Genomic DNA, 27,878 nt, shown 5'->3' with positions numbered 1-27,878 from the left:
ATTCAACTTTCAGGGAGATGTTTAACTTGTGCCGTGGGATTAGCATACAAACAGGAGGGAGCTAAAAAGAGGATATGGTATATAGTTACATTACCACCCCGCAAGTTGTTCTTCCTGCTGACAGCCATTTAGCAACTTTCTTCCTAGGCTATTTAAGTTAAATTTAGCAGAAAGTCCTTTAAATAGAAGCATATAGTTTTGAATTCACTTATAAAAATGCTAGTTTGTTAGAAATATAGTTGTAACATTTTAAGCATCAGAAAGACGGTTGTTGATTTCTGTTTTTAGTAGTCAAATTAGTTTTAGTAGCTACATTTGTGCTGTTATTCCAGGGGGGTTTTGTATTGTTTAATGCTTTAAAAATACAAAAAAGAAGAGCGGCATCTGGAAAAGCAGGTTAGGAATCATTTGCTAAGGTTTTAATAGGTACTTTATTTAAAGTAAAACATACTTGTTGTAGCCTTGTAATAAGTACAACTTAAGAAGCAAACTGCAATGAAAGCCTGAAACAAGAAAATATCTGCAACAGATTTGCTTTATTGAGGATGAGAAATGATTTATTTCTACTTTTAACAGCTGCTTTCATGACAAGGGTTCAATGTAATGATTGATCAAATGATTGGATATATGAAAACAACATCTGATGGGACCAAGAACAATCATGGTGCTGCATTATTAACTTTATTATTTGGTGTAATTTTATCTGTAAAGTTAGTATTGGCTTTGTTGGATGTGTTGAACTCTGAACTTAACATATTTTAGGCAGGATAAAGAAGTTGCTGAGTTATAACCATGCATTTTCTCAGCAGTGTGAAGTTTTGGTTCTTCCTACAAATGGGACAATAATGACCTTAAGCTACAGTGTTTTGTGTTGAAGAAAAATGGCAAAACAGGACAAACAAGCTTTAATTTGGATTCCTACGGCTGCCAGTGCTCTCCACAAAACACCAGCTGTTATATGGTTGTCAGATGGGTTTGATGACACTAGAAAGGTATCTTTTGTGTCACAACAAAGTAGAACCTTCTCTTGTGAATTTCTCTTTAGGCTCATTTGGTTCCTCCAGACATATGGGTAAGAGACTGTCATGTTTAAGCCTTGTGCTATTGCAAGTGCTAATGCCCTTCGGCTTGTGTGTCATGCTCACATGTGAGACGCGTGCTTATTTGTGAAGGAATTTCTTGCATTGCTTTCACATGATTCAGTTCAAATAGAAAAATGAAGGTAGTTAAGATCGTTAACTTATTTTTCCTGATCACCGTTTTCTAAGTTCTTTCAAATATAGCTGGAAAATTGTTGCTGCTCATTCTGAAAGGAAAAAAAAGTGAAGTTGTTGCTAGTTGATAGGTCATTTAGGATGACTTCATATTTAATTGACATCCATGATTAGTAGTGCACATTTCCGTTGTACCTTAACCCTCTTCTTGCTCTCCTTTTTCCTCAGTGCTCTCTGACCAGCCAGGGTATCAGCCCCTGCTCTACACTGACGAGCAGCACTGCCTCTCCCAGCACTGACAGTCCATGTTCCACCCTCAACAGCACGACAAGCCGTCCCCCACTCAGCTGCTCCAGCCCCTGTGGAACCATTACCAGCCCCAGCTCCACGCTTGAAAGCAAGGACAGTGGGATCATAGGTGAGAAATAACTCCCTTTTCATCCTTTAACAGCATATATTTATAGTTAAAGATAAGCTGTTTGAAATGACCTCACTTGAAGGGACCAAAAGGTAAATTAATAAAGCAATATGCCAGAAAAGGCATAGATGAAAACTTTACCTCTAAGTGATCACAGGTTGAAATAGTGGAAATATTTTTCAATTTGCATCAGCTATGCATCTGATTTACATGATATTGTCTTTAATTATACAACATGGTGTCAAATTAAATCACTTTTCCTTTGGGAAAGCAGACAGTGAAACAAAAGCTTAATTATGATGAATTAGTAGCCCACCTAAGAGCAATGATATTAATCTCATGCCAGCATACGATTTGCCCCCTCCAACTAACTAGTGGCTACACCCTCTTTATTCATAATTTTTTTCTTTTCTCAGTCCACCTTTTGTTACAGATTCCTCTGCTCACACTTTTCAGTGTCACTTAGAATCACAATGTCCAGGGTCTCCCATGAAGCTCTTCTATTCTTATTTTGCAATCTTGGAGGTGTTACCTCATCTGCACCTTTTGATTAAGAGAAAGAAAACACACCTGTGTGGTGTCAGTCATTTACCACTCTGTCAAACCTGATGGGACTGAATAGGATTTGTGCCACATGATATTCACCCTGTTTGTCAGTTAGTGGGATTGTATAGAGCTGTTCCAGCATGAGGGAGCGCGCTGAGCTGACAGTTGCAGCAGTTTGACGTTGTGCTGTATCTCTTGTAATAGCCCTGTAAGACATCTGCGGATTTACACAAGCTGACAGGAAGATGGCATAGTCTATTGATGCATTAATTCATCTGCTGTTTTTGCTTACAAAGCCTCCAGTGGCTATACATATGTTAAGATTTCATTCTGAGAAATTTGCAGTTATGTTAGAACAGTATGATCCACAGTTGAGCTTTTTTTTTTGCTAAAAGACACAGGTAGATATGGGGGAAAAAGATTTAAACCTTGAGTTAATTCAGGATGGAAGGTTTATTTATAGTGTACATTTCATCCACAAATGCAAGTCAAAGTGCTTCACAGAATGCAATACAGCAAACAAGAATATCACATTTCATGCTTTTTTGGCATCTGGCTGTCATGATACTCTAAAGTAAAAGTAATATGTACCAAGCCCATATATAACACAGCAGTTTGAATTTCCATTACTCTATACTTGACATAACTGATTACCATGAGTCAGTCACTCAGTCGCCCTAAAGCAATATCATGGCAAGCTTGTGAATAATTTATGAAAGCTGTGATATTGTATCTTCCTGCTTAAGGCACTGATTCCAATCAAAATTAATTGTTTGAGAGAATACTGTAATGTAAAGTTGCTCTAGCAGTGTGTTCCCTAACCCTAAGGTTTCAGGAAGTGTCATAAAATAGGTTTTTGGGAAATATGATTGTGGCATTTGATGCCCATTTCTGAGAGGCAATCCTTTCTTCTTGTGTTGCTGCTTTTCTCTGCTCTTTGTGTTGGTCACAGACAGAGTGTGGGAACGGTGCAGGAGATGCTCCCAGACACACACACACAGAAATGAATTAAATAGAAATGAGGTTATAATTTACTCATATATTCACAGAAGTTATCTCTTCATAAACTTGAATGAATTTTTTTCGCTTCCTTTGTACAGAACAGCTTAATCTGTGAAAGAGAAATTTGAGTAAGGTGCTTTAAGTAACTGACAACATCCAATAATTTGTCTAATTTGTTTAATCTTCTTGCTGGCAAATATAAAGTCATTTACATACCTCTGAACATATCCATGAACTTGACAAACTTTTGGGCTCCACTTTACATGTACTTGCAACGGTGGGCATTTGTGACCTCATGTGTGAGGAAGCCAGCAATATTTGATGATGTTGCTTTGCAATAGGGCTTGCAGGGTTTGTCTTAATACTAATCTACACAACGGGATAAGAAAATCCAAAAACACAGACAGCCTCTTTTGAAAAGATCTTCAAAGTTAACCCCACAACAAGCTTTTCAAGTCTGTTGTGTTGAATTGACGATTGCAGAAATGGTCAGAAAGGAATTCCTCTATTTATTAGTGCCATTGTAGAGTCTAGTGAGCTGTAAAAATCAAAGTTGTGTCTGAGGGTGTGACCCACCAGCTCTCTTTTACATCTGCTGCAGTAGCAGCACCTCACCAGAGTCTTTCCTCTGCAGGAAAGGAGGGAGAAGAGAATAGCGGATGATCTGACTACTATTAGAAAGTTTTATGTAAAAAGGCATGCAGTTGAATTAACCTTGAGTTCTTGACTATGCCATTATACAAGGCTGTGTGTTATTTTGTGGGTGGCTAGATTAAGTTGAGTAAAATTAAGAACCACTGGTCTCCAACATCTCATTCCCCCTGTCTCAATAAAGTGGTGCAGAAGAGAAAAGAAAAAGCTGTGGTGCACAAGTCAGATTCCTGCCTTTGATTAATATTCCCTGTCCTTTGAAGTTTCACCCCGACTCTGGTTTGAAAAGAACATTAATTTGACTTGGTACTGAATTGAAAGCTCTATTCTTTTTCTTTTTCCCCCTCTTTGTCATTGTCTTAGCATTTACAAAACATCTGTTGGAGGTACCTAAAGGAGGTCTCGTAACAAGCCTTAAGTTATGACTAGACTCTACTCTTCATAGGATTAAAAAGACTTATCCTTTAGTTTAATAAATAAAAATGCATTAGATGTCAGGACCTACAGTTCGACTAAGTAGGGACTCGCTTCAATCGCCTCTCCACTGATGACTTTGAAAGCATGCCCAGAATGGGGTTAGAAGTGACTGCTGGTGTGGATGATTTGGTATTCGCCAAGGTAAGCAGCGCAGGAGTCAAAAGGTTCAGGATGTGTTAGTTATATTAATGATGATGCAATTTGCTGCGGCATTATGAAATCCAGATTAGCAGTGTGTGTGTGAGATGCAAACACTGCCAGCTGGCCAGTCAGTTCCAGTCCTTAAACAGTGCTGATGTTTCTGTATCCAGCTGCCTCTCATTATGTAGCCTCGGCCCACCTCTCAGCTTGTAGGTTTGTGTTAGATGGCTGTTGCAGCCCCAAGAAGGATTAGAGGATTTGTTCTGGAAAATTTACAGGTAGTCCTTTTTTTATTCATTTTTTAATTAATAATTTTTTTTATCATATTTGGACATCATTTCAGTTTCTTTGATCAGCATCTAACTGTTTGTGCTGTGATGCATGATGCTGAATCCTTCAAAAGAAGACGCCTGACAAGAAGAGCAGACAGTTTAATTTCACATATCTGTGCTATCATTGCTTTCCAGTTTTCATTAGCACAAGCAGACCGTTGCTGTAAATACAAAATGAGCTTCTGAACAGTGTTGATAAGGGCAATGAGGAAAAGCAGTGAGTGATTCAAAGTTTCATTACAGCTCAGTATCGCACCAGAGACTGAAACAGATAAATGTTCATATCACATAAAGAACATTACAGTAATATAGTTTCCCTCTTTCCCTCATATTATCCCCCCTCACCACTTACTAAACCTCTTCTCCTTTTGTTTGTCTCCTTTTAGCCACCATCACTAGCTCTTCAGAGAATGATGACCGCAGTGGCTCCAGCCTTGAGTGGAGCAAAGATGGCAGCCTAAGAAGCAGTGGGCGCCATGGCCTGGGACAGGGTGTGCGGGCTGATACATGCTCCCCAGTGGTGGAAGAAGACTCCAGCAGCACCACAGCAACACCGACCGACACTCCATCCAAGACAGACCAGCAGCAGCAACCCAACATATCACCAGGAATACAAGAACCACCACAGCCACCAAACCACTCACCTGAGGGAACCAGTCCATACTCAGCACAGACATCATCCTCCCTCATGATGCCGAGACCAAACTCTGTCGCAGGTAAGAGAATACAAGAACAGCTCTACATACTTTTTGCCTGCGATTGTAGCTGCCTCTCTGCGTTGTGTTTCCAGTCAGCTCTAAATTTTTACTCTGTGATAGGACATGTGCCTGAGGCTGACAAGTGATGTGCCATTTTAGACCAAGCAAGTGACAGACACACAAGTGTAAAAGCAAGAGTAGATATAAAGAAAGTAAGTGCAGGTTGTGCTTTTCACTACAGGGTATTAAGGCAGAAGTTCAGGATTAGGCAGCTGTTGTGTATTGTGCCTCCGCACCGCCATCCATGTCAGACCCAAGCACAGGCCACTGCCTGACTGATCTGTTCTGCATTCCTGGCCTTGAACCTCCCTGTTGTGGTTCAGCTCAGCATATCCACACAGCTGTCACAGTTGTTGATGGTCCTTGCTACCCCCTCTTCTCCCTGATGTCTTTTCCCCCCTTTTTCTATTCCCAGGTCTCCCTCGTTTTGCTCTCTGTTTTTGCTGTTGTTGCATTTGACCTTGACCTCGACCTTGTTGTTGAACTGGTATTTGTGAGATATTACTTTCTCCTTTGCTGTGTGCCTAGGACTCACGAAATAAGTCACAGTTGTTAGATTTTGTTGCAGAATAAAACAACAAATCACCATCAGTATTGTGTATTGCTTTATATACAACGACAGGCTGATTATTTTACTTCATGACTGCACATGCTTAGTGTTATTTTTAAGAGATACTTGAAATAAAAACAACATAAACTTAAAGGGCATGACATGGGTTTGTTTGACAGACCACAAAAGGATATAGAAGATAAATCACTTTCTTTTAAAGGAGAATGTGTATGTATGGGTGGTAAGGTTGCATTCACAGGAGCAAACAAACTAATAAATAATCTTTTTTGCAGTGGTGTAGCTTAACTGTATATTCTTGTATAAACAGATAATTCTACTGATAAGGTAAAATTACAGCAGTAGGGACTGGCAGAGTAGAACTGCAGCATAAATCATAAGTGAGCTCAGGTCAGACCAGAAGACAAAACAGACAAAAGTTAAAAATACATTTGAGACCCTGGGAACACAAAAACAACTGAGCTTGTGTCTCCTACAAGATCCATTTGTCATTTCCTTGATAAGGCTGCATCTATCTTATTCATTGTTGTGTGTCATAAACCTCAGCAGTCCAGACTCGCACCGACTCATAAAGCTAACAGAGCAGGAAATGCGTGTCTGTGTATGTGTGCTTGTTTCTGTGTGTGCTTGGAGTTTATGGGCTGATGTCATAGTTATGCAGTGTTGCCCTCTGGGGACCTTCACAATTCTCACTTTAGATTTTACACTGTGACAAAACCCCAGGAGAGGACATCAAGGACGTGGTGAGACAACTTCATTTATGGCCCATAACAGTTTGTGTAGGTGTCACGGTGTGGAAGGGAGAGCGCTTCTTCTTAAATAATGTTTACGGAAATTGTATTTAACAGAGACAATGATACATGGCGGTGATACCATCATGAAAATTTAGAGAAAAGTGTTTGCTTTAGGAGTTAAACCCTTGGTGGCTTTTATTCTTTCTATGTTTGTTGGTAGATTTTAATTAGGAGCATGGATATCCTGCTCAAAACTTAATAATATGAATTTTGCTTCCTTGAATAGATAAATGGATACCATAAAACAGAATGCCTGGGTAAATCATTTTAGGTCCTTCTGGTTCTCAGACTATGGCACATGGCTATGGCTTGAAAATGGTAGAAAACTTGTGAACTTGACTGTGGCAAGGAATACAATGGATCTGAAGCCAATGTGAGATTGCATCTACAGTAGACACATCCTGGTTGGGTTCAGTCTCACTCACCAGTGACACCAGCAGTCACCACTGTTCATTTTCTCATATTACCAAGTTACATTACTGAGTTAAATATAGCTTAACTTTACACACACATACATGAGGATTGTGTAACAGCTGTGGTGGAGAAACAGAGAGACTGCTTCATCGCTGTAGCTAACTGCAAGTATGCTACAGGTTGATAGCTTAGTGGTAAAATAGACTGTGTGGATGTTCAGAACAGGCACACAGGTGAAGCTCATGATATTAAAGTCTTATTTACCATTTTTCTTACTATCTTTTTGGTGTGACATCTCAAAGGATCACTGAGTGAGAACCACTGCTTTTTGAAGCTGAAAGGAACAAACTAAGGTTTTAGGATCTGAGGGTGTCCAAGAAACATCTGACGAAGATACCCTGAACCAGGCCTGGAAATACCTGAGCATTGCCTGTGAACATTTGCTGTGTTGCTTGGAAAAAGACCTTAGGAATACCTTGCTTAGCTCTTTTTTTTTTTTACCTGTTCCTTGAAATGTGTAAATATATAAACATCCATATCCACGTTACACCAGGCTAAAACATTTAGTCTGATGCATCACTCTTGCAATTAGTTCTGCCTGTATTGATGTTATAAAGCTTGTTGTGCTGTTGAGGTACATTGCACTACAGTCAAATGGGTGTAATATGTAGCCTAGACCTGGCGGACAGTGTTTCATCAAAAGAAAAAAACAAAACAAAATGTGGTTTTATTTAGTCGCGTGGACATCTGCACTCAGGAAACATGATATGCCTTTAGAATGATAGCTATGTATGTCCAGACAATATCTACATTTTGCTGAGAAGCATCATTTGCACTGTCTGCAAATAAGTACAGATAATAGGTAGCAGGGATGTCTCTGGGCCTCTGTGGCAACAGAAGTTTATAGTGTCTACACAAGCTGTGACAAGTTGCACTAATGTTGGCACATACCACCTGTCAGAGCAGAGGGGGTCAACTGTGGATCCCCCTTAGGAACACCTCACAGTGTTTCCCCTAAGTTTTTGGCATTGGGGTGGCTGGGTGGTGACGGGGGTGGAAGTCACTGTGAAATTTGACTTGACCTTCTCGGAAGAGCGTGGATTGCCGTTAGGTTATATAATGGTAGGGGAGACTGGAGGTTTAATTCATTCTGATGAAACAATTCATAACTAACTACATAAAGAATTGCGTTAGAGGTGCAGCAGCTTTAGTACAAATCACTGCAGCTGATTATCAGTACAGAACCTCACATGTTATGTTACATTCATGATAAAGTGAATGCATTGAATATTTTAGAGACGGAAAGTGCACACGTCTGGTAGAACACAGAGCCAGCAGCCCAAGATACTGATATATCTCAACTGGATGATGATGTGCTTTTTATTTCTATGCTAAGTGTACATAACCTACTGTCTTCAAGATTTTGGGTGTGACTGTGTGTGTAGGTCTGTGTGTGTGCGTGTGTAACTGACAGTGTGTCTGTGACTCACGTTCCTTCCCCATCCTGCTCAGCCTGGCTGAAGCTTCTCTTTCCGGGGAGGGGAGCAGAGAGGCTACCTTGTCCAGGTAATCCTAGTTAGCCTTCTTGTACAGCTTTTCAAATGGACTTTCAGATTCGTGGGTTTTTCCTTCCACACACTGTATCACCTGCTTCTTCTGCAAGGCACTTTTATCTTTGGCATGGTCATAATGAAAGAAATCCCAAATAGGACTCTTCCGCTTTCTCCTAACTTTCTTCATAGCATCATGCTAGCCGGCGCGGGCGGACACACATGACGTCACGGACTTTCAGGTGTCGTACGATGCAGAAACATGGCGTAAATCCGACAGCGAAGTAGATTTCCTATCAACCCCCGAGGGCTTATGTATGAAGTAAATACACAAAAAACGAAAAACGAAGGACATTATTGCTAGAATTTTAGTTAGTTTTATAAACACACAATATAGTTTCAGTTAGTTTTAGTTTTTTTTTTTAAACTCTCCTTTTTATTTTTATTTCAGTTAACGAAAATGGTTTTTTAATTCTAGTTTTTCTTTTTTCATTAGTTTTCATTAACTATAATAACCTTGTACCACACCACAACCATTTATTATCTGTTTAAAATAGGAATACAAGTGCTTTAAAGCTTATAGCTTATTCTACATGTACAGGATGAAAGAACTAGAGAGCCTAAGAGATATGGGAATGGCCTTTTTACTGGACTTCTCTGTGCTTTGACAAAAAGGCTGTGAATACATTTAACCTAATGTGAAAGCATAATTTAGTCCTTTTTCCACAGCTGGCTACTAAAAGCCGGCTGAGACAACCTTCAATAGCATGCAACCATTTCTGCTAGCTATAAAATGCTTCTGGAAAGTGGTTTTAGTTTAGCAGATACTACCTGATTCATTGACATCTGACTGAATTGTATTTATTCTATTATTGAGTTATTAGAATTTTTCTTTGTTAAAATCAGTGACTAATTCCACTGTGCTTATCTTACATTCTGCTACTCTTTTCTTCTCTAATGAGAATTATATTTTGAGTTGTTCCAGTTTTTTATAAAGGTTTATGGAGTGGAAGGGACATATTTAGTTTTGGCCACTGGAATTCCACAGTTTTGAAACTTTAGTTTGAGCTACTTGTGGTTGGTTTGCTCAGACAGAGAGATTGAGATGCGGTCACTGTGGCAGAGGAGTGGTGTTAGAGTGCATCTGTATGGTTTAGCTGTTAGGGGTTAGCTGCTCAGTTCTGTTTTGTATTGTGGGACATGGTGAGATGTAGCACACACTCAAATTTCTCTATACCACGAGCACAACTCTCGTTCTGAGCTTGTCTCACCAGAAATAATGGCTGCAAGACTTTTTCTTGGACTGTTTCCTCACCAAAGTCTGTGGAGTGTACAGGCACATTTTCTGACATGTTTTTTTTACTACTACCGTCAACAACATCTGCGAGGTAACATTTAGATATATTTGTTTTTATAAAAATCACACCTCTTCAGCAGTGCAATATAAAGAAATAGCTTTTTAAAACCAGTATGCTATGCCACCTGTTTGATCTTGTATGTTATAGGTTTGTTTCATGTTAAATGGTTTTGCTGGGATTTTGTTTTTTGGTAGCGTTTAAAGACTGCATATCATAATTGTTTGGTATCTCCAGGGAGCCATGCAATTCACATCTACCTTCAGCTTTATGTAGACACTGATTGCTTTAGTTCAGAGACTGAAAAGAAAACAAATAGAAAATGGATAAGCCATTCATACCCGCCGGCATTCTGAAAAGGTCACTGAGGCATCTTCTAAATTTCCTTTTTCGAAGAGTTGTTTTCATACTTCTGTGTCACAGCAGGAGCAAAAGAAAAATAGCTCCAGAGATCAATCTGTGTGAGTTTGCAGCCTCTCACTGGCACCCCATTGAGAGATCAGGACTTGTTAAATACCCAGTCTTAAAGGAAAAGTGCCACTACAGAGTTATTTGACTGAATTTGACTGACAGCAGCCGATTGTTCCCAATTCTCTGATAGCTGATGAAGAACTGTTATAACAACAAGAATGCCTAAATGCCCCAGGTCTCTTTCTTTCCTGGAAATGAGTTTCTCCTGTGACCTGACTTTTGTACTATATCAAGTGAAGTCTGTTTTAAAGCCACTCTATATTTAATGTGTTTCAAATTTATACATTACAACTGGTTGTTATTCCTTATTAAAATTTTAGTTTTAGTCATGATTATATGGCTTTAAGGATGGCAGTTCAAGTTTGTTTTGGTTTTTCTTCCACTTTTTGTTTTGACTGCTATTGGATGTATTGCCTTGATATTCTATACAGATGTTCAGGTTATATATCGTTGATGGTTTTCTTTTTAATTTCAATCTTCCAGAAACAGCAAGCATGAAAATTTTTCTTTTTACAGTGTTAAGTCACTCAGGAAGATTTTACTCCTGGCATGTGTTTCACTTCCAACCAACTTCAACTGCTAAAAGTAGCCTGAACAACATGGGAAAGAAATCTAATTTGCTTTTTTTTCCTGTGATTGTGATTGCAGTTTGGTTTGCAATTTAATTTCTAATTTTCAGCGTCTCTTCAGTGCTCATGCAGAAATATGTTTTCTATTTGAGATGAACGATTATCACACGGCATCAAAATATGAATTGCTCTGTATTCTAACACGGACAAAAAGTTGAGCTATGACCGGCTTCACTTACCAACTATAAACTGCAGCCTGCGGCCAAAACACTGAAGTTTCTTCTAGAACAGTGTTATCCTTTGACCTTATAGTAAAAACTAAACAGTCTGATGTTATTTATCTGATTTACGCCACAGCATCTCATGTCTTTCTACATGATTTCTGTACTGCACGCAGAGGAATTTCACCCCAATGCCACACACACAGACACGTGTGTACACGTGCAGGTGCGCAGACTCCAACTAGCCAAGAATACATATTGGACAATATTTGGCTTCAACCACCTGAAAATCCGACAGAAATCCTGCTTTTTTTTTTTTTTTACCCTCTCAGGGTGGTGACCATGGAAACACTTGTGCTATGCTGAGAAGTTCATGTCCATCAGGGAGACGCAGCTAAACAAGCTGAATCTACCAATTGTGTTGGAATTTCTGAGTTATATTACGGCTTTAAACGGATCCAATATTCTTTGTAAGTTTTATTAACGTTAACACATTGTTTGAGATCTGAACGCTGAATATTTAGAGCGACTCCACTCAGAACGTCTTTATTCACTTCATCAGGACATTTCAGAAGTTGGACTGCTTTCTATCCTCGGTGGGTTTCAGTCAGAAAATTGGTCTGGGATGAGGTTTGAAGACGTGACGTCACAGCCGAGTATAGCTGTCAGATGATGTTTAATTTAAACATTTAGCCTACCTAGTCTTCACCTCGTCTTATTAAGGTGTTGAGCCCTCTAACTGGGAAAAGTTTGATGGGCTTTACATCCCCCATGGGTGCAAAGCCCATCTGAGAATATGAGGAGTGAGAGTTGCACTTTCTCCTCAGTTTTGCACGAACACCCAGCTACTCTGTTCTCTCTGCGGTGCAGCTGTCTCCTCTCCCTCTCACCGGCTGTAAGAGAGCGGATAATAATATGAGTGTGGTGATTGAAACAATGCAAATCCAATGGCTCAGAGACAGCAGAATCATGGCCGGACACTTGTTTAAAATCTCAAAGACTACACTACTGTAGATGAAATGAAATCTGCCTGAAGTGAGTGGATTTGTAAAACCATGGCTGCTGCAGGTGTGAAACCTGGATCAGGTGCCCTGTCACGTGTAAATTAATCACACGCCTTGTGGTTTTCTAATTGCAACACCTTAAATCGCTATTTCAGTTTAAAAAAGATTAATTGTTCAGCCCTACTTGAAAGTTATGTTCAGGTTTAGGTAATAGACAGTTTAGAGCGACAGCTGGCCTCCAGCCAACATTAGTAGCTGTATCTGCCAAATAGAGGAATGAAACTGTACTTTGCATGAACACTTAGAAACTCTTCCTCAATGGAGTTTTTCTGATTGTGTGCATTAATTAAAACTTTATTTTTCACGTTCTTAGCAGTCTATTTTAACATGCTGATTTTCAGACCTGTCTAATTATAATGCCTTTTCAATTCACCATCACTACAGCTTGCTTCAGAACTGCATATTTCTGGCTTACATTACCCAAGTTATTTCTCACCCTGTAATTACACAGATGCTTTTTGTACACACACAAAAAAAATCTATGCATGAGTAAAGATTCACTTGAAATTTGCTTCATGACAAAGTTTTACTGACTGACCTGCAGACTCCCTACAGTGGATGGATGGATGGATTGACGGATGGATGGATGGATGGATGGATGGATGGATTGAAGGATGGATGGATGGATGGATTGATGGATGGGTGGATGGATGGATGGATTGACGGATGGATGGATGGATGGAACTTTGTTGTCTGTTTCATAATAAGAAAACAGAATTTTGTTTCCCTCTGTTACTCCACTCTTTCTTCATCATGTTGTCTACAAAGAGGAAGACAGATGATCTTCAATTTTTGACTTGTACATCTTCCCTTGTCTCCATCATCCTATTACATCTTCTGTGGATAAGTTGGCAAGAACAGCAATAGGGCTGCTATATTTAGCACTATATTAGGTTTGTCCAAACTTGTGACTGTTACTATTAAATTTATCTTCAGACAATATATTAACATTGTGAGGATTAGACTATGATAAACATCACAGTAATAATTAGCTCCTTTTGCCCCCAGACTTATCTCAGCGGGAAATTAGACCTCCATCTGAGTTAAAGAGAAAAATATTCTGCTCTGTTTCTTTCTTCTTTTTTTTCTGTAGAGAATCAAGAGAATAAGACAGGAAATTTTGCTTTTAAAACTTTATTTAACTCTCAGTAATGAAATATTACACAATGGTTATAAAGTGGCTTATTACTTCTAATGGCAAGATAGGGGATAGTGGCATTTGACTCCCTTCTCCTCTTCATAGTTGCTTCCATGGTAAAGAGAAAGAAAAGTCAAGTGTAGGTGTTGAGGGTTGCAGTGGTTGGAGCAAAGCTCTAGTCCTATTCTCTCTTCAGGCTTGGGAGACACAGAAGAATAGGTTTCAAAGGGCAGACCTGCCTGAGGAAAAAACACTCACATTTTCATCAGAATACAACCTGACACATTTGTGCAGCTTCAAAGTCTCTGCAAGCACAGACTTCAAGGTATCACATGTAAGTTTTATCAATGAGCAGGGAGGTAAAGAACAGAAGACTAGGATTTCATTGCAATAAGAAGGAAACCTGTGGGAATTTTTGGCCTGAAAGGAATTGTTGATTGCACGTGGGATGACATTATGAAACAGAGCAATACTTAACTTGTAGTAGCATCATTGGAGACGGGAATGGCATGTGTGTATAGATGGCTTATGCAGGTCAAATTGAGAATGACAGTCGTATTTTAAACTAAATAAAGGGTCAGTGTAGCAGTTTTTTATGTGTAAAAAAATTTTAAGTGATCTAAAGAGAGAAGATGGAATACTTTTAATTTGGCTTCAACTGCAATTTGTTCCATGGCTTATTTACTATTTGTCCTTCTTGCTATTTACAGCTCTTCAACTTTTTCCACTTCTCTTTTTTCCCATATTTCTCTCTCTTGTCCTCACCGTACCCCTCCTTTAACCAGTCATTGATGAACATTGCAGGAGTAGCTGCTGGTTACAAACTGTATTCAACCTCAGAGTCCAAATCTCTCAGTTGTCCATTTTTATTTCCTCCAGTTAACTCCATTTTCACCGTCTGCTGCTTGCTTACCAATTACTCTGTGTGTGTGTGTGCAAATGCATGCAGCACGTGGACAGAAATGATGTATGTATGTGTGTTACAAGTGTAGGGAGGGTGACACTCTTTGGGAGGGCATCACATTCATTTAGCAAGTGCATAATGCTGTGGGTGCTGTCTGACTGAGCACTACAGAGATGGCAGCCAAGTCCTCTCCTGCCACTGTGTCTACATGAGGAGAGCTGGGATGAAGGAATTGTTCTGGTACCCATGGTGAGCACACCCACTGGGCGCTCTCTCCAGAGATTTAGCTGAGCATCTGCACTCTGCCTGCCTACATGTATCCCTGTTCAGGTATTTCCATGAAGTGAGAAAGGGAGGGCTTTGAGGATTTTCACTGTCTTCCCAAGCATCACTGCTAGCTGTGAGTAATTTATAGCATAAAAATGGTTCTAGCTCTATGGATGTATTACATTGTGCTGACTAGTTATAACTGCTTGCTGTTGTTGCTGTTTTACTTAATTAGCTAAAAATAAGACTATGTTCAATATAGTCACACAGGAAAGCGCAGTCCACTACAATAAAGGCAACTTCTTTATTCCCATCACAGTTCCAGCAGACGAGTTTTAATTAGTGGGACATTCCAGAGACCAAGTTAGCGACCAAATGAGGGAGAGAGGGACAGGAGAGAGCAGTTGTGTGTTTGTGACAGTTTTTCCCAGCTGCGAATGATAAAGAAAAAACGGAGATTTTGATTCTACTGTTCGACAAAGTCAAGAGAGAGTGGATCACGGTGCTGCTGAAAAGATGACATGCTATTGGTGGAGAGACCTTAGTGTACAAATGCACATCTTTAATATGTTAGCAGACCATGTCTCATACTTCAGACCACAAGTTTAATTGCTGTGTAATGGTGTAGTTCGTGTGAGGAATTTACTTTCAGATGGAGGCGTCCTCTGTTTGGGGATCAAAGATGTTTCCCTGCTGAGAGACTTGCTCTCCTTCTGCCAATATGAGACTAAATTTTGATGAAACCTGGATAAAATTTAGCATTCCAAGTTTTGAAGTGGATTGTATTTTGTTGTTTTTAAGATGGTGGAAAATGAATTGAATGATAAATGTTTTCTGAATTACCACTTCTGTCATCTGTTTTACATTACAGTGCTAAGATTACAGTTATACACCCAAAAGATTGATGTCAAGGACTCATTTCTGAGCAATATAGTGATGAACTGGCATCACACTGCCACAACCAGTTCAGTAAAAGATAAAGGTTAATTTGCCCTCTCTGTACAGCCCAATGGGTGTTTGTGAGACCAGACTTCTTACTGTTATTGTGTGTAGCTGTCAGATGAAATCAAAGAAAACAGAGCACATCGGTCTGGACTATGGGACAGTGCTTTTCATTCTGTTATAGTATACTTGCACTCACACATACTGCCTCTAGCAAACTACAAATGTCAGAGCTCACTGGCTTGCCTCTCCTTCACCCATCTTCTCTCAGAGATGGCACATGTGCCAAAAAAATTGGGATCTAGTGTCTGTTTCTGTCTCTGGTTTTTTTTTTATGACAAATGTACTCCAGAGATGCCAGATGTCCTGCTTCATTTTCTCCCCTCCCCCTTTTTTTTGTTGACAGCAACCAGTTCCACAAAGCTGGAAGACCTCAGTTTTCTAGATGAACAACGCAACACCCCCCTGCGGACATCCATTCGCCTTCCGTGGCATAACACAGGAGGACGGCCACCTCAGGACTCAAAAGGTGACTCTGCTGTTCTTCACTGGGCTGTAGATAGACTGGAGGTAACCAGTGTTATATGGAGAAACACTTAAGCTTGTCAATTTACCAACCACTTAGCTCATTCTCAGCGGCAGTTAGAGCTCCCACTTATGTTGTAATTTATCATTCATGATGTTGTCATATCTATCACATACTTATAGTTACGGTTAACAACAACAGGATCACATTACACTGTACTATGTACTGTATGAGGACAGAGACATGATACTCCACTGTAACAGAAAAATATAAAACTAATGCAAGCTTGATCATGAGGTGCATGCAAACTGTGTTCTCAAATTAAGACAAGTTGGTGCTTTTAAGTCTCTGTATTTGTTTAATTTCAAACTACAGTTCCTAACTGCTGAAACTAAACATTGTTCACATGCTGCTAGTTTCTCCTGCCATGCCACTTAAACAGTATTGTTTTCAGCTTCAAATACAAAGTCATGTTAAGTTTTCTTTGTTCAGTAAACTATTTCTGTGTTTGGAATTTTGTAAGAGAAATTTCTAAGAGTGAGTATTTGACGAGAACAAGAATAACTGAATTCATCTGCTTTAGATGCATTTTTAAAGCCGCCCACTTCCGTTTTCACACCTTAAACATGAAGCTGGTCTGAATCTTTGCTGAGGAACAGTCTGTGCCGACAGTCCTGATCTGAAATCTTTACTGAGTAGCAGTGCTGAAGTGTCATGGCCACAAGCACTCTCAACTACAAGGTTTTAATAAAAATTAAGTTAATTAAATTGAAAATTAAATTAATTAACTTTTTGTTATTTAGACGTCAACAATTGATTGTAAAGTTTCCTGTGTTGATAAAGTTTTTCTGTAAGGTCATTTAGGACACATTCAACCTAGGATACTCCAGGGGACTTGGTTCAGTTGGGCGGGGAAATTCTGAAAACTTTCACAGCTTCCCACTACACTTTTTAAATTTTATAAGAACAGAAATACCCATATCTGATATTGCTCGTCTTTTATGTTTGAATTGCCAGAAAAAAATCTCCTGTATGGATTTTACAGCAGCTTACTCTTTGCCTTTCTTTTATTTTTTAAGTCTGAAGGTCTGAAAATGAAAAATCAGAATTTGAAACATCTTATACATTTACACAGGAACCACAGCTTGGAATATTCTCAAAAGCATTTCTTTTAAATCATTGCAAAGGTGAACAAATAAAAGTTTTTCATATCAGTAGTAGAAGAAGCATCAGATCTAGTGGTAGCAGTCATGTTACACTCATGTGAGTGGAAAATATAAGTATGAGAGCCAGTAAAAGTTCCTGAATGAACAAGTATTCTAAATGAACAATAGAACTAATTAGTGTTGAAGTGGGCCAGATAGAGTACTCTTTTAACCCCAACATTCACAGTAATTCTACTTAATTCAGCATTCTTCCACTTTAAAGTTTTTTTTCTGTAAGTGGATCACTTGTAAAGGACAAAGCAATTTAAACACTTAAAGCATTTAAAAAAATTATATGCAGCTTCAAGAGAATGTTAGCAGAGATGAAATATGAATCTACTGAGGGATAAATGAAGGCTGAGCAAGAAGATGGCATCAGAGTTAAGGTACTTTGTTAACAAGAAGGTTGACTAAATGGAAGCAATAATGTAATCCTGACAGAAGTTAAATTCATTGCAAGAGAAAGCAAAAAATTCAGCTTCTCAAATTCTGCCACTTTTATTACAAAAAACCCAGCAAATATTATTTTAATATGGTTATTATTTTTCCTTTTTCTTTAGCACGCTTTGCTCCCTACAAACCTGTGGACATCATGCTCAAGCCCTTGTTGTTCGAGGTACCCAGCATCACCACAGACTCTGTGTTTGTTGGCCGAGATTGGCTCTTTCAGCAGCTGGAAGATGTCCTGAAGGCCAGCGAGTCCGCAGGGAACCACGGTGCTGTAGTGGTGGGCAGCGTGGGTTATGGAAAGACGGCCATTATCTCCCGGCTTGTAGCACTGAGCTGCCACGGAGGACGCATGCGCCAGATCGCCTCCAACAGCCCCAGTGCCTCCCCTAAAAGTAATTAACTGGAGTGTTTTTCTTTGGATGTGAGCTTGCAGACTGTAGTTGCCGATCTATGGTTTCCATGATGTTATATTAAGCTTATTTCACAAAATATGTCCATGTGTCTTTACAGCAGGCAACCAGCTAAACTGTCAAATAACATTTATTTAAAGAAATTCTTTTTTGTGAAGAACCTTATTTATTTTAAGAGTGGGTATGTGTCTTCTAGGTGGTGCAGGACAAACCACAGAACTTCCTCTCAGCCAGCCCCCACAGCCCACTCCACCATCCAGTGCCACCAACACACTGAGGACCAACAGTTGCCCGGGAACCCCTGAGATGCAGCGGCGTAGGGAGGAGGCTGTCAAGCGCCTGGCTTCAAAGGTCTACATTTAATGCAACTGTGTCACTTAACGCATAAGAAAAATGTGATTCTGAGAAACCTAAATTAAGGAAAATAGATTTTGTTTGAAAATAAATAGATAAAGAAATAAAGCTTTAGACCTTGGAAATGAACTTGTAAGACAGATAGATAGATAGATAGATAGATAGATAGATAGATAGATAGATAGATAGATAGATAGATAGATAGATAGATAGATTGATAGATAGACTTTTGCCTTACTTTCTGACATTGTCATTTATCCTGCTTTGCATTCATTAATGTTACTTAGTACAAGCTCTAACAAGTTTGGAGTGGAACAGACTTTGTTAGTTATGGATGCCTCCAGAGTATCATACATTGGCATTGCGGAGTCTCTTTTTTTGACCATTGGGACAGTTCATGCACCACATAACAAATTTGTTGCACTGAGGTTCATCTAAATGTCTGTGAAAGCCAGGCAATATCTCTTGAGCTAATTACTGTGTAAAGTGTTTCCAATAGTCGCTCTCTCAGGGGCTCTGTTCCTGTGATGTGTGAACACTGATGCAACACTAAGCAGTTTCTATCAAATTCTGCCATTTTTATTTATTTTTAATCATTGATTTAAAACTATTCTGATAACAGGACTCTAAAGCTATTACATTCATAGTCTTCCTATTACAGAACACACTTTTAGACATGGTGTCTTTACAGAAATTTGTAGTTGTGCCACTGGATGACCTGCTGCAGGTGGACTACAGTGTTGCATCATCATCATCCTATTGATGGAATGGTCTGCAAGGTATTGTAGCAGAAAGGTGACGGGTTAAAGTAGGGTAAAGTCTTCACTGGCTTTCATTTCACAGCTTCTATTGCTTTGTTGCAAAAGCTTTCTGAGGACACCCACCCCTCCATTTGAGTGACACGTAGAATAACCCTAGAGTGTCATTCACATTCTCAGCTTTCTCCCAGATGTTTGCTTCTTGTGAGGTAAACATTAACATCCCAGTTCTATTCCTTGTGGAGAATACAGTTATTGTAGATACTTGTTGTGCCTCTCTTAATTTAGGTTTCAGTCTCTAAAATGCACCATAGGTGCATTTTGACCAAAGTAGCTAAAATAGATCTTAGTCTTAGTTCTTTTGCAGTTCATCCTAAGTCTAAGATACAGGGTTGATCCAGCAAATAAAGTTCACCAAAGTGTGTTGATCCTCTTCAGAACGCCTTACTGGAGTGTCAGCATTGAAGTGCTGTTTAGAGCTGCCGGCACAGACAGTTGAGTCAGGAAGTTTTCTTCAGCTGTTTTAACTACAAATACACATTACTATTAATTTATTTTGGATGTTTTCATTTGTACTTTAGAGCAAAATCACAGTAGACCAATCAGAGATGGAGGATTTTGCTCCCATTTCACTGATTTCTTGTCACAGTTCCAGGCCTTCAGGGTTGTTGACAGAAAAAATAGAAGAAAGCTGCACACTCAAGCCTTTTAATAGTTTAGGTTCTTTAATAATTGATGCACGCACAAAAGGAATAAATGTGATTCTTTGGATTCAAGCATTTGCTAAATGTTTAAATGCTTTTGTAAATTCTCATCAGATCTCTGGTAGTATGGCTTCGTGAATGTGAAATCCAAAACATTTTTATAGTTTGCAAACAAAAATACTTCCAGGATTTAGCCACTAACTTTTAATGAAGCAGGCCATCATTGTTGATGGAACATTAAACAGCATCAGGAGAGGTGGAGTCAGCGAAGAACTGATCACCTGCTCCTGCTGCTCCTGTAGTGTGTCAGCTCCTTCAGGTTGGACTGTAATTAGTGCAGAGTCATATATCCTGAGGGCTTTTTCCCCCTTTTTCCTATTAAATCAGATCTGCTCGGAACAAAGCCAAAGAATGTTTTTTTAGTCCACTCGGGATCCATTGGCTCGTTTTTATTGAGTTTATCTGAGATGGTCGACCATTACCTGGTCTTTCTGTCATCGTTTCTGTGTAGAAAAAGGGTGGATAAAATCTTGGTCTCACCTCAGTTGAGGAGATTAGATGTGGTTTGATGGCTACAAGTATAAAAACACATTTGTATTTCATGAACAAAATGTTTCCAGCTTTTTTAACCCCTTAAGCCCGACGGACCCACCGGTGGGTCCAAAAGGTGTAAACACAAGTTCATGTGTGTAGAAAAATTACTTTAGTGATGTAAGGATATTTTATTTATAATGTGTCTCAAAGAATACCTAATGCCACTAAATCAACTCTCCAAGTGCATTTAGTCAACAAAGTATTTGTTTAATAACAACTTTAAAATACGTATGCCACAAACAACAGCGCCACCATAACCAGTAACACCTGAAACATAATGCAACACAACGCGTAATCCGTTCACTCCACCCCAACATATTGGGTAACAAATGAAACTAGAAAAGCTGCACTTTCACATGATACCAAGCATAAAAAGATATTCGCCAAGCACCTCACGTCAGTCTCAAAACAAACACAAAGCTAACCTTCGCATGTCACAGCAAGCCTTATCAGATAGCATGTTTATCACCAAATACAGCACCAAATCCCAAAACTATTCTCACAAACAGCAATATTTTTTATTTCCTTACCTTTTTGTGGTCATTTTCAGTCTATCCACACTGTTCTTCGACCAAAACTCGCAGCGTAGTAATACATAATCGTGAAACTGCGTCATGCGCTAACTTGTCATATGCTCCCATTCACAGCCACTTTGTTGTCTTGTTGTGGGTTTTGGCAGTGTAAATAAAGTTTGGTGAAATTCTACATCTTACGAGCTTTCCAACGATATCTTACACTTAAACGAGACTTTATCTGTCAGGTATAAATGCTTGCGCGTCAACAAAGGAGCATCATTGCCATTTTGCTGCAGTTACACACGTGGGCGCACTGGAAAGCGCGAATATCGAACAGCGTTCATTTCTTTGCTTCATTATAAATTTTTATCCATTTAGAACGAAGGATAAAAGCCATAAACATGTCCAAGAAATTACGAAAAAACCAAATACATCGTGTTAGAAGCTCTGGAGGAAATACAGACACAGCACAATTTGGCACAGTTTGGGTATCCAAGTGACCAAATGGAGAGTCCGCCTGGTACTATCCACACTAAAACCTGCATAAAAGCTATGAGCTTTGTTCTATTCTCATGAAACTTTGTACAGTTGTAGTCAAGGAGTTGCTGAATGCATGCAGTGGTATCTGTATGCACAGAATGATTTCTATCATGATGTTTCATCTGTGTAAAAAAAAACAATTAGGAATTTTTTTTATTTTTACTTATGGTTTATCACAATTTGCACAGGCATATGAACATTCACAATGTTTCTGACATTGGATTTATATTCCATAGGGTCTTACCTATCCATTGAGACCTTATGTATATTGACCTGAAAATTACAGTTATTGTTGATTTAATTTGGGTAGGTCTGTTCAGGTGAACTACACCTCCAAAAACCCTAGGGTTCAAGGGATTAAAATGTATAACCAGTAAAGAAAAACCATTTCACATCCTTAATTTAACATGATTTTAATTCTTTGTTGGTCTTAAAATGTCTGCATTTACCTCTTTTATTCAGCTTGCCTGTTTTGTTCCAGGTGGTTGCCTATCACTACTGCCAGGCTGACAACACATACACTTGCTTGGTACCAGAATTTGTGCACAGTATCGCAGCCCTGCTGTGCCGATCACATCAACTCACTGCATATAGAGAACTGCTACTGAAAGAGCCACATCTCCAGAGCATGCTCAGTCTGCGCTCCTGTGTCCAAGACCCCATGGCTGCTTTCCGGAGGGGGGTCCTGGAACCTTTAGTCAACCTTCGTAAAGGTAAATCACAGTTGTGTCATATTCCAGTATTTTGTTAAATTCACTTCTGTGGTTGTATGTCAGTTTCAAAAAGCCCAGAAAACACGTGACATTTATCCAAAAGTATGATGTCAGGTATTGTAGCTCATCAGAAACCCCTGTAGGTGGAAAGAACCCCGTTATGCATGGTTGAAAAGCTTCCCAGGTCATTTTAAATCCTGCATGCTTTCTTTTTTCTTATTTTTTCCAAGTACCTCCCAGCAGTTGTGGAAGTACTGCTGCAGGTTTAAGCATTAAGAGCTACAGCAGTGAGCTCCTCTCTGCACTTTCTCCTCAGGGTGTTTATGTTGAGATTATGCCGGTATGGGCTGGTCATCTGTTTATGGACTTTTTGGGTTTTGTGTATGTGTTTGCAGAGAGGAGAATTTCAGAAGAGGACCATATAATCTTGGTGGATGGACTGAATGAAGCAGAGTTCCATAAGCCGGACTACGGAGACACCATTGCTTCCTTCATCGCCAAGATCATTACAAAGTTTCCCCCCTGGCTCAAACTAGTGGTCACTGTCCGGGTCAATTTATTGGTAAGTGACAGAACTTTAAATACATTATATTTAATGTCTTTTAAACAAATTAAACATTATGATTAAACAACTATAACTGCAGTGTGAGCTTATAAAATTCTCCTAACACAGTTGTAGAATATAGCGAAGCTAAAGTTAGATCTGCTGTCACATCTTGAGATGCTTATTCACTGACATCAGGCCCTGTAGATTTTGACAAATTTGAGAATTACTGTTCTGAGAGTCAAGAGAATCCAGGAAGATTCATGAAAGAATTGACAGACGGCGACCCAGTGCTCAAGGCTGAGTGACAGATAAGAGCAGTCAGTGACTGAGCTCACTAGCCTGATGACCCTCTGTTGAACAGTTACAAAGATCTTCTGGGGCTTTGCTGAACTCACCCTAGTCATAGCTGAGGCTTTGACATGTCTGAGGAACCAGGTAACAACAGATTGAGTCTTGGATGATAATGTGATAGCTGACTGACATCCAGAAGTGGGGTTATTAGTGCTCAGGAAGAAGCCAAGCGTGGACTGTTGTCCATCTGTATGCACTGCAAATTTGACCCATTTACATTTTCATCCTGCAGTCTGTTCAAGATTCTGTTAAAGGTGGGGATCACCCACTGTATGGCGTAACATTGATATGTTGTATTCACCATCTATCTGTTAAATATCAGTTTATTTTTGTTAGTTCGTTACCATCTACACTGGGTTTTTGTACAGACAGGATCTTCAATGAATAAATTAAGTGTTACTGTCACAATACCAGACTAACTTGAGCATGAATATGAAGAAAGTAAGCATCTGTATAGCAAATAAAAGCTTTTAAAAAATGCTGCCACATCAACCACAGAAGTAACAAAAGTTTTATGGGATTGTTGTAGTGTGCTGGGCTAATATTCTGCATCTATCTAAAAACTTTGCTTACACTTCACACAACTTCTGGATTAAGATCAACACATTTCATTGAACCTGTGCGCATTTTAGTGTGTACTCGTCTGTTTGCTGTAGCTTGTCATAATGAGGAAGGGAGTGTAGTCTCACTGAGGCAATGTTTCTCTGGCATCACAGGCAGAGGATTGAAGGATTAAGAGGCATTGTTTCCTCCAGCCCCCAGGACATGGATTGAAATGTTAGCTGTGGCCAAGAGCTCTGCTTGCCTGCTAGCCATGCAATCTATCCCCTGCCTCATGATTCTCACTTTCCTAGTTCTGTCATCTTCATAGCTGCATTTCCAGCGGTAACAAGTGTCTGCTTTGGCCTGATAGCGCAGTGAGCTTGCTTCCCCACTGCTAAACAAAAATTCCTCAGACAATAAATACACACAAGTAGATGTTTTTAAAATGGCGGCTCAGATTGTGAGACAACTTTTGCACTTACAAATGCATGCAGAGACTACATAGAAATTACCTCAAAGTCAAGGAGGAGGGCAGTATACATTCTGAAATTAATTTGGGCAATTTGTCTTTGTCTTGTCCTTTCCAGGAGATTACAAGTCTTCTTCCTTTTGCTAAGATCTCCCTGGATGACTGTACCGACAACAGTGAGATAACCAGTGACCTCAATGCATATATTCAGTACCGCATCAATGGCAGCAAGGATATCATGAACAATATTAGCCTGAATGGCAAAGCCGATCCTGTCACAGTGAGCAAGCTCAGTAGCCACCTGATCTCTCGCAGCCAGGGCTCCTACCTGTATCTTAAACTCACCCTGGATCTGTTCGAAAGAGGCCACCTCGTGATCAAGAGCGCCAGCTACAAAGTCGTGCCCATTTCCTTAGCAGAACTTTACCAGTTACAGTGCAACATGAAGTTCATGACCAATTCCGCCTTTGAGCGCTCTCTGCCCATCCTTAATGTGGCGCTGGCCTCGCTACACCCCATGACTGATGAGCAGCTGTTTCAGGCCATCAACGCCGGCTTCATCCAAGGGGAGCTGCATTGGGAGGACTTTCAGCAGCGCATGGAGTTACTCTCATGCTTCCTCATCAAACGACGAGACAAGACGCGCATGTTTTGCCACCCGTCCTTCAGAGAGTGGCTGGTGTGGAGAGCAGATGGAGAGAGTACAGACTTCCTGTGCGACCCCAGGTCAGTCCTCTGGTTGTTAAGCACATGTAATCCATTCTGCAGCTCTTCTCTTGGAATGTGGGCTTCTATTAAATGCATGACAAGCTTGTAAAGCATTTAGCCTTCTTGCAGAGCATCACAAATAGACTTCAGTCACTGGCAGAATGCAATTACGACATGTTGATAACACAGCTGCTGTAAAAGTAATGTTGGAAAAGTAGGAGGCTCACTTTAAATCAGATATTCTGTCATTTTGGAAGTAATGATGGAAATTCAGCCTTTTTTTTATCAAAACAACAGTGATAGCAGCACACACCTCTGTGCAGTCTAGTTATTTTTATTTTATATTCTTGTGTGTGTGCATAAAGTTTTTATTTCTCTGAATGATTCCTAATTAGTTATTCATGGTGTGTGAATCATAGCTGCTGTTTAGCATGCAAGGAAGAGTTGTGTATAAAGGATAAAGAGAGTGCACTAATCAATAACGCAGCATGACTCACTTCTGACTCAGAGAAGAAACTGTGTTTGAGATGCTCTAGGTACCATAATCCTGACAGCCTGTTATTAATAATGCAGGCGCTTATGTACTCTAATGCAACTTTTTATTTTGAATCTAGTATAAAACATGTTGCAGCACTATAAGACACACTATACATGTCCTGCTATAGATTAAATGAATTTGCTCCTGTTATTATTATTATCCTATTATTATCAAAGTAAGTGTAAGTAGTAAGTTACTTGTGGACCTCCTCCTCTCCCCCTCCCTCTCCTGCTGTTAATCATGACAGCTGTCGGTGATCGGCTGATCGTCTTTTCTATCGCTAGCACCGTCTCTTTTGTTGCGTTGGTTTATCATTTAGCTGAGAAGGAGGAAACTAGCGTTCATGGTTCACACTGGCACACATTTACCTCAAAGTATTGTTTTTGGACTTGCTAGCTAAAGTAGGCAACATTTATCAGTCTCATGTCACTCAGATCCATGTCATTGTCACAGAAACAAGGAGCCATCTTCTCTAAAACACTGGTGCTTTTCAGATGTTGGAGACACAGATCTGATCATTTATGGGCCATTTATGTAGTAAGAGAAATTATAAACAGGTTCTGAGATACAAATTGGAGGAGCTCTACTCTCATAAAGTAGAGGAACTTATACTACAGATATGTAGTCTAGACGAGTTTAGATGGGGGCCAGGCAGGGGCACTGACCAGGAAAAGGGGGGCACAAATTAGAAAAAGTTTTTTAAGGTCTTGATTTATGTAACATTGAAATTATTATTACAACTAAAGCAATCAATTTAACGTAAAAAAGTGAAAAAAAAACCCAAGTAAGCATTGGATTGCTCTTTCAGTACAGTAAAAACGGGCACATTTCAGGTGTAGTCTTTATATATCACAACCTACCAACAGCTGAAAGAACTGCAGTCGTCATATTAAAAAGCAAATTCTCATTGTTTATTTTAACTTTTGAGCATTAACAACATTTATAAAAGCGCTTGTTCGTCTTAGCTGTGACTAGTTGAGGAGAGGATGAAAGTAACATACAATTATAAATTATATAAATTATATAATTATATAAAAATATTCCCTTTGTTAGCATTAAAGTTGTTGCTTTTGCTGAGTGAAAACTCTTAAGAGCATCAGGAAATGTACACAAAGTCAGCTTGTCAATCCATCTTTTCCTATTTAAGATAGAAAAATAGGCAAAAAAGCCTCAAATGTAACTGCATCTTCTAGATATCAGTCTGTAGTCTAGTGCACCAACCCAACAGGTTAGAACTTTATTGTGGCCTGCTAGTAAAAAATAACGTTGTTAGCGTATACTTGTAACAATAAGTTTGTAATACATGCAGTAGGAACTAGCTTGTGAAACAGACATCAAGAGACAGACTTAATGTAGTCCAAACATTTTTCATAGTGCATGTTGTCATATAAATATTACTTAAATATTCCTCTTACCCTGGAATCATGCTGTGCTCTTTTAGCTCTGCTAGAACAGACATATCTGCTTCAATAACTCAACCTAATTATAATTCTGGGTCCCCAACAGTCATTCGCACTTAATAAGCTGAATGATGTCACATTTTACTGCTTTCTTATTTCCCCCCTCTCTCTTGAGCACCTCTACCTCCACAGGGCTGAGCTTCGTATGCTGGTCATTTACAGCCTTCCTACTCCATCATTAAAAAAACAAAGCAGACAAAAGCTTGGTGCACTGTGCTGCTCGGTGCCCAGGCACAAATAGAGAGAATTGTAACCAGATCAAAGTGATCTGCAATCAAGCATGTCCTTTTAATGAAGTTCTGCATTAATTGGTGCCACAGTGACTGAGTGAAGAGGGATACAAAAACTCAGGTTTTTTTTTTTTTTTTTCCTACACTTTCCTATCTTTCTTAGGGTCACTGCCCAGATATTCACACCAGCCCAGAATTAAAAAAAAGTTTCTCCATGACAGTGCCAAGTCGGTTTTCATCACTAGAATAATAAGTGCTTTCATGTTGTATGAGGCAGTTCTTTTGTCAGTATTGAGGGCTGAAATGTTCTGTTTGTTGTTTTTCTAACTCAGGACTGGCCATGCTTTCATGGCTTTCATGTTATCCCGCCAAGAGGGGAAATTGAATCGCCAGCAAACGATAGAGCTGGGACACCACATCCTCAAGGCACACATCTTTAAGGTACAGCTACTGAACCTGCTTTCATC

The 27,878-nt window shown here is 39.5% G+C and overlaps 1 protein-coding gene across 4 annotated transcripts in view; it reads left to right on the top strand.

The window, feature by feature from the left end:
* Positions 1–27,878, top strand: part of tanc1b (tetratricopeptide repeat, ankyrin repeat and coiled-coil containing 1b) — a 99,204-nt gene that overhangs the window by 55,260 nt on the left and 16,066 nt on the right. For all 4 annotated transcript variants that reach the window (XM_042001322.1, XM_042001324.1, XM_042001323.1 and 1 more), the window contains 9 exons: positions 1,443–1,632; positions 5,168–5,497; positions 16,203–16,325; positions 18,088–18,369; positions 18,584–18,738; positions 22,334–22,565; positions 22,961–23,127; positions 24,594–25,201; positions 27,744–27,852. In XM_042001322.1, coding sequence (XP_041857256.1) covers positions 1,443–1,632; positions 5,168–5,497; positions 16,203–16,325; positions 18,088–18,369; positions 18,584–18,738; positions 22,334–22,565; positions 22,961–23,127; positions 24,594–25,201; positions 27,744–27,852 — 2,196 coding nt within the window. The remainder of the gene's footprint in view (positions 1–1,442; positions 1,633–5,167; positions 5,498–16,202; positions 16,326–18,087; positions 18,370–18,583; positions 18,739–22,333; positions 22,566–22,960; positions 23,128–24,593; positions 25,202–27,743; positions 27,853–27,878) is intronic.

Source organism: Melanotaenia boesemani, chromosome 12, assembly GCF_017639745.1.
Source record: "Melanotaenia boesemani isolate fMelBoe1 chromosome 12, fMelBoe1.pri, whole genome shotgun sequence".
Taxonomy (NCBI): Eukaryota; Metazoa; Chordata; class Actinopteri; order Atheriniformes; family Melanotaeniidae; genus Melanotaenia; species Melanotaenia boesemani.
This window is presented reverse-complemented; position numbering and strand designations above follow the sequence as displayed.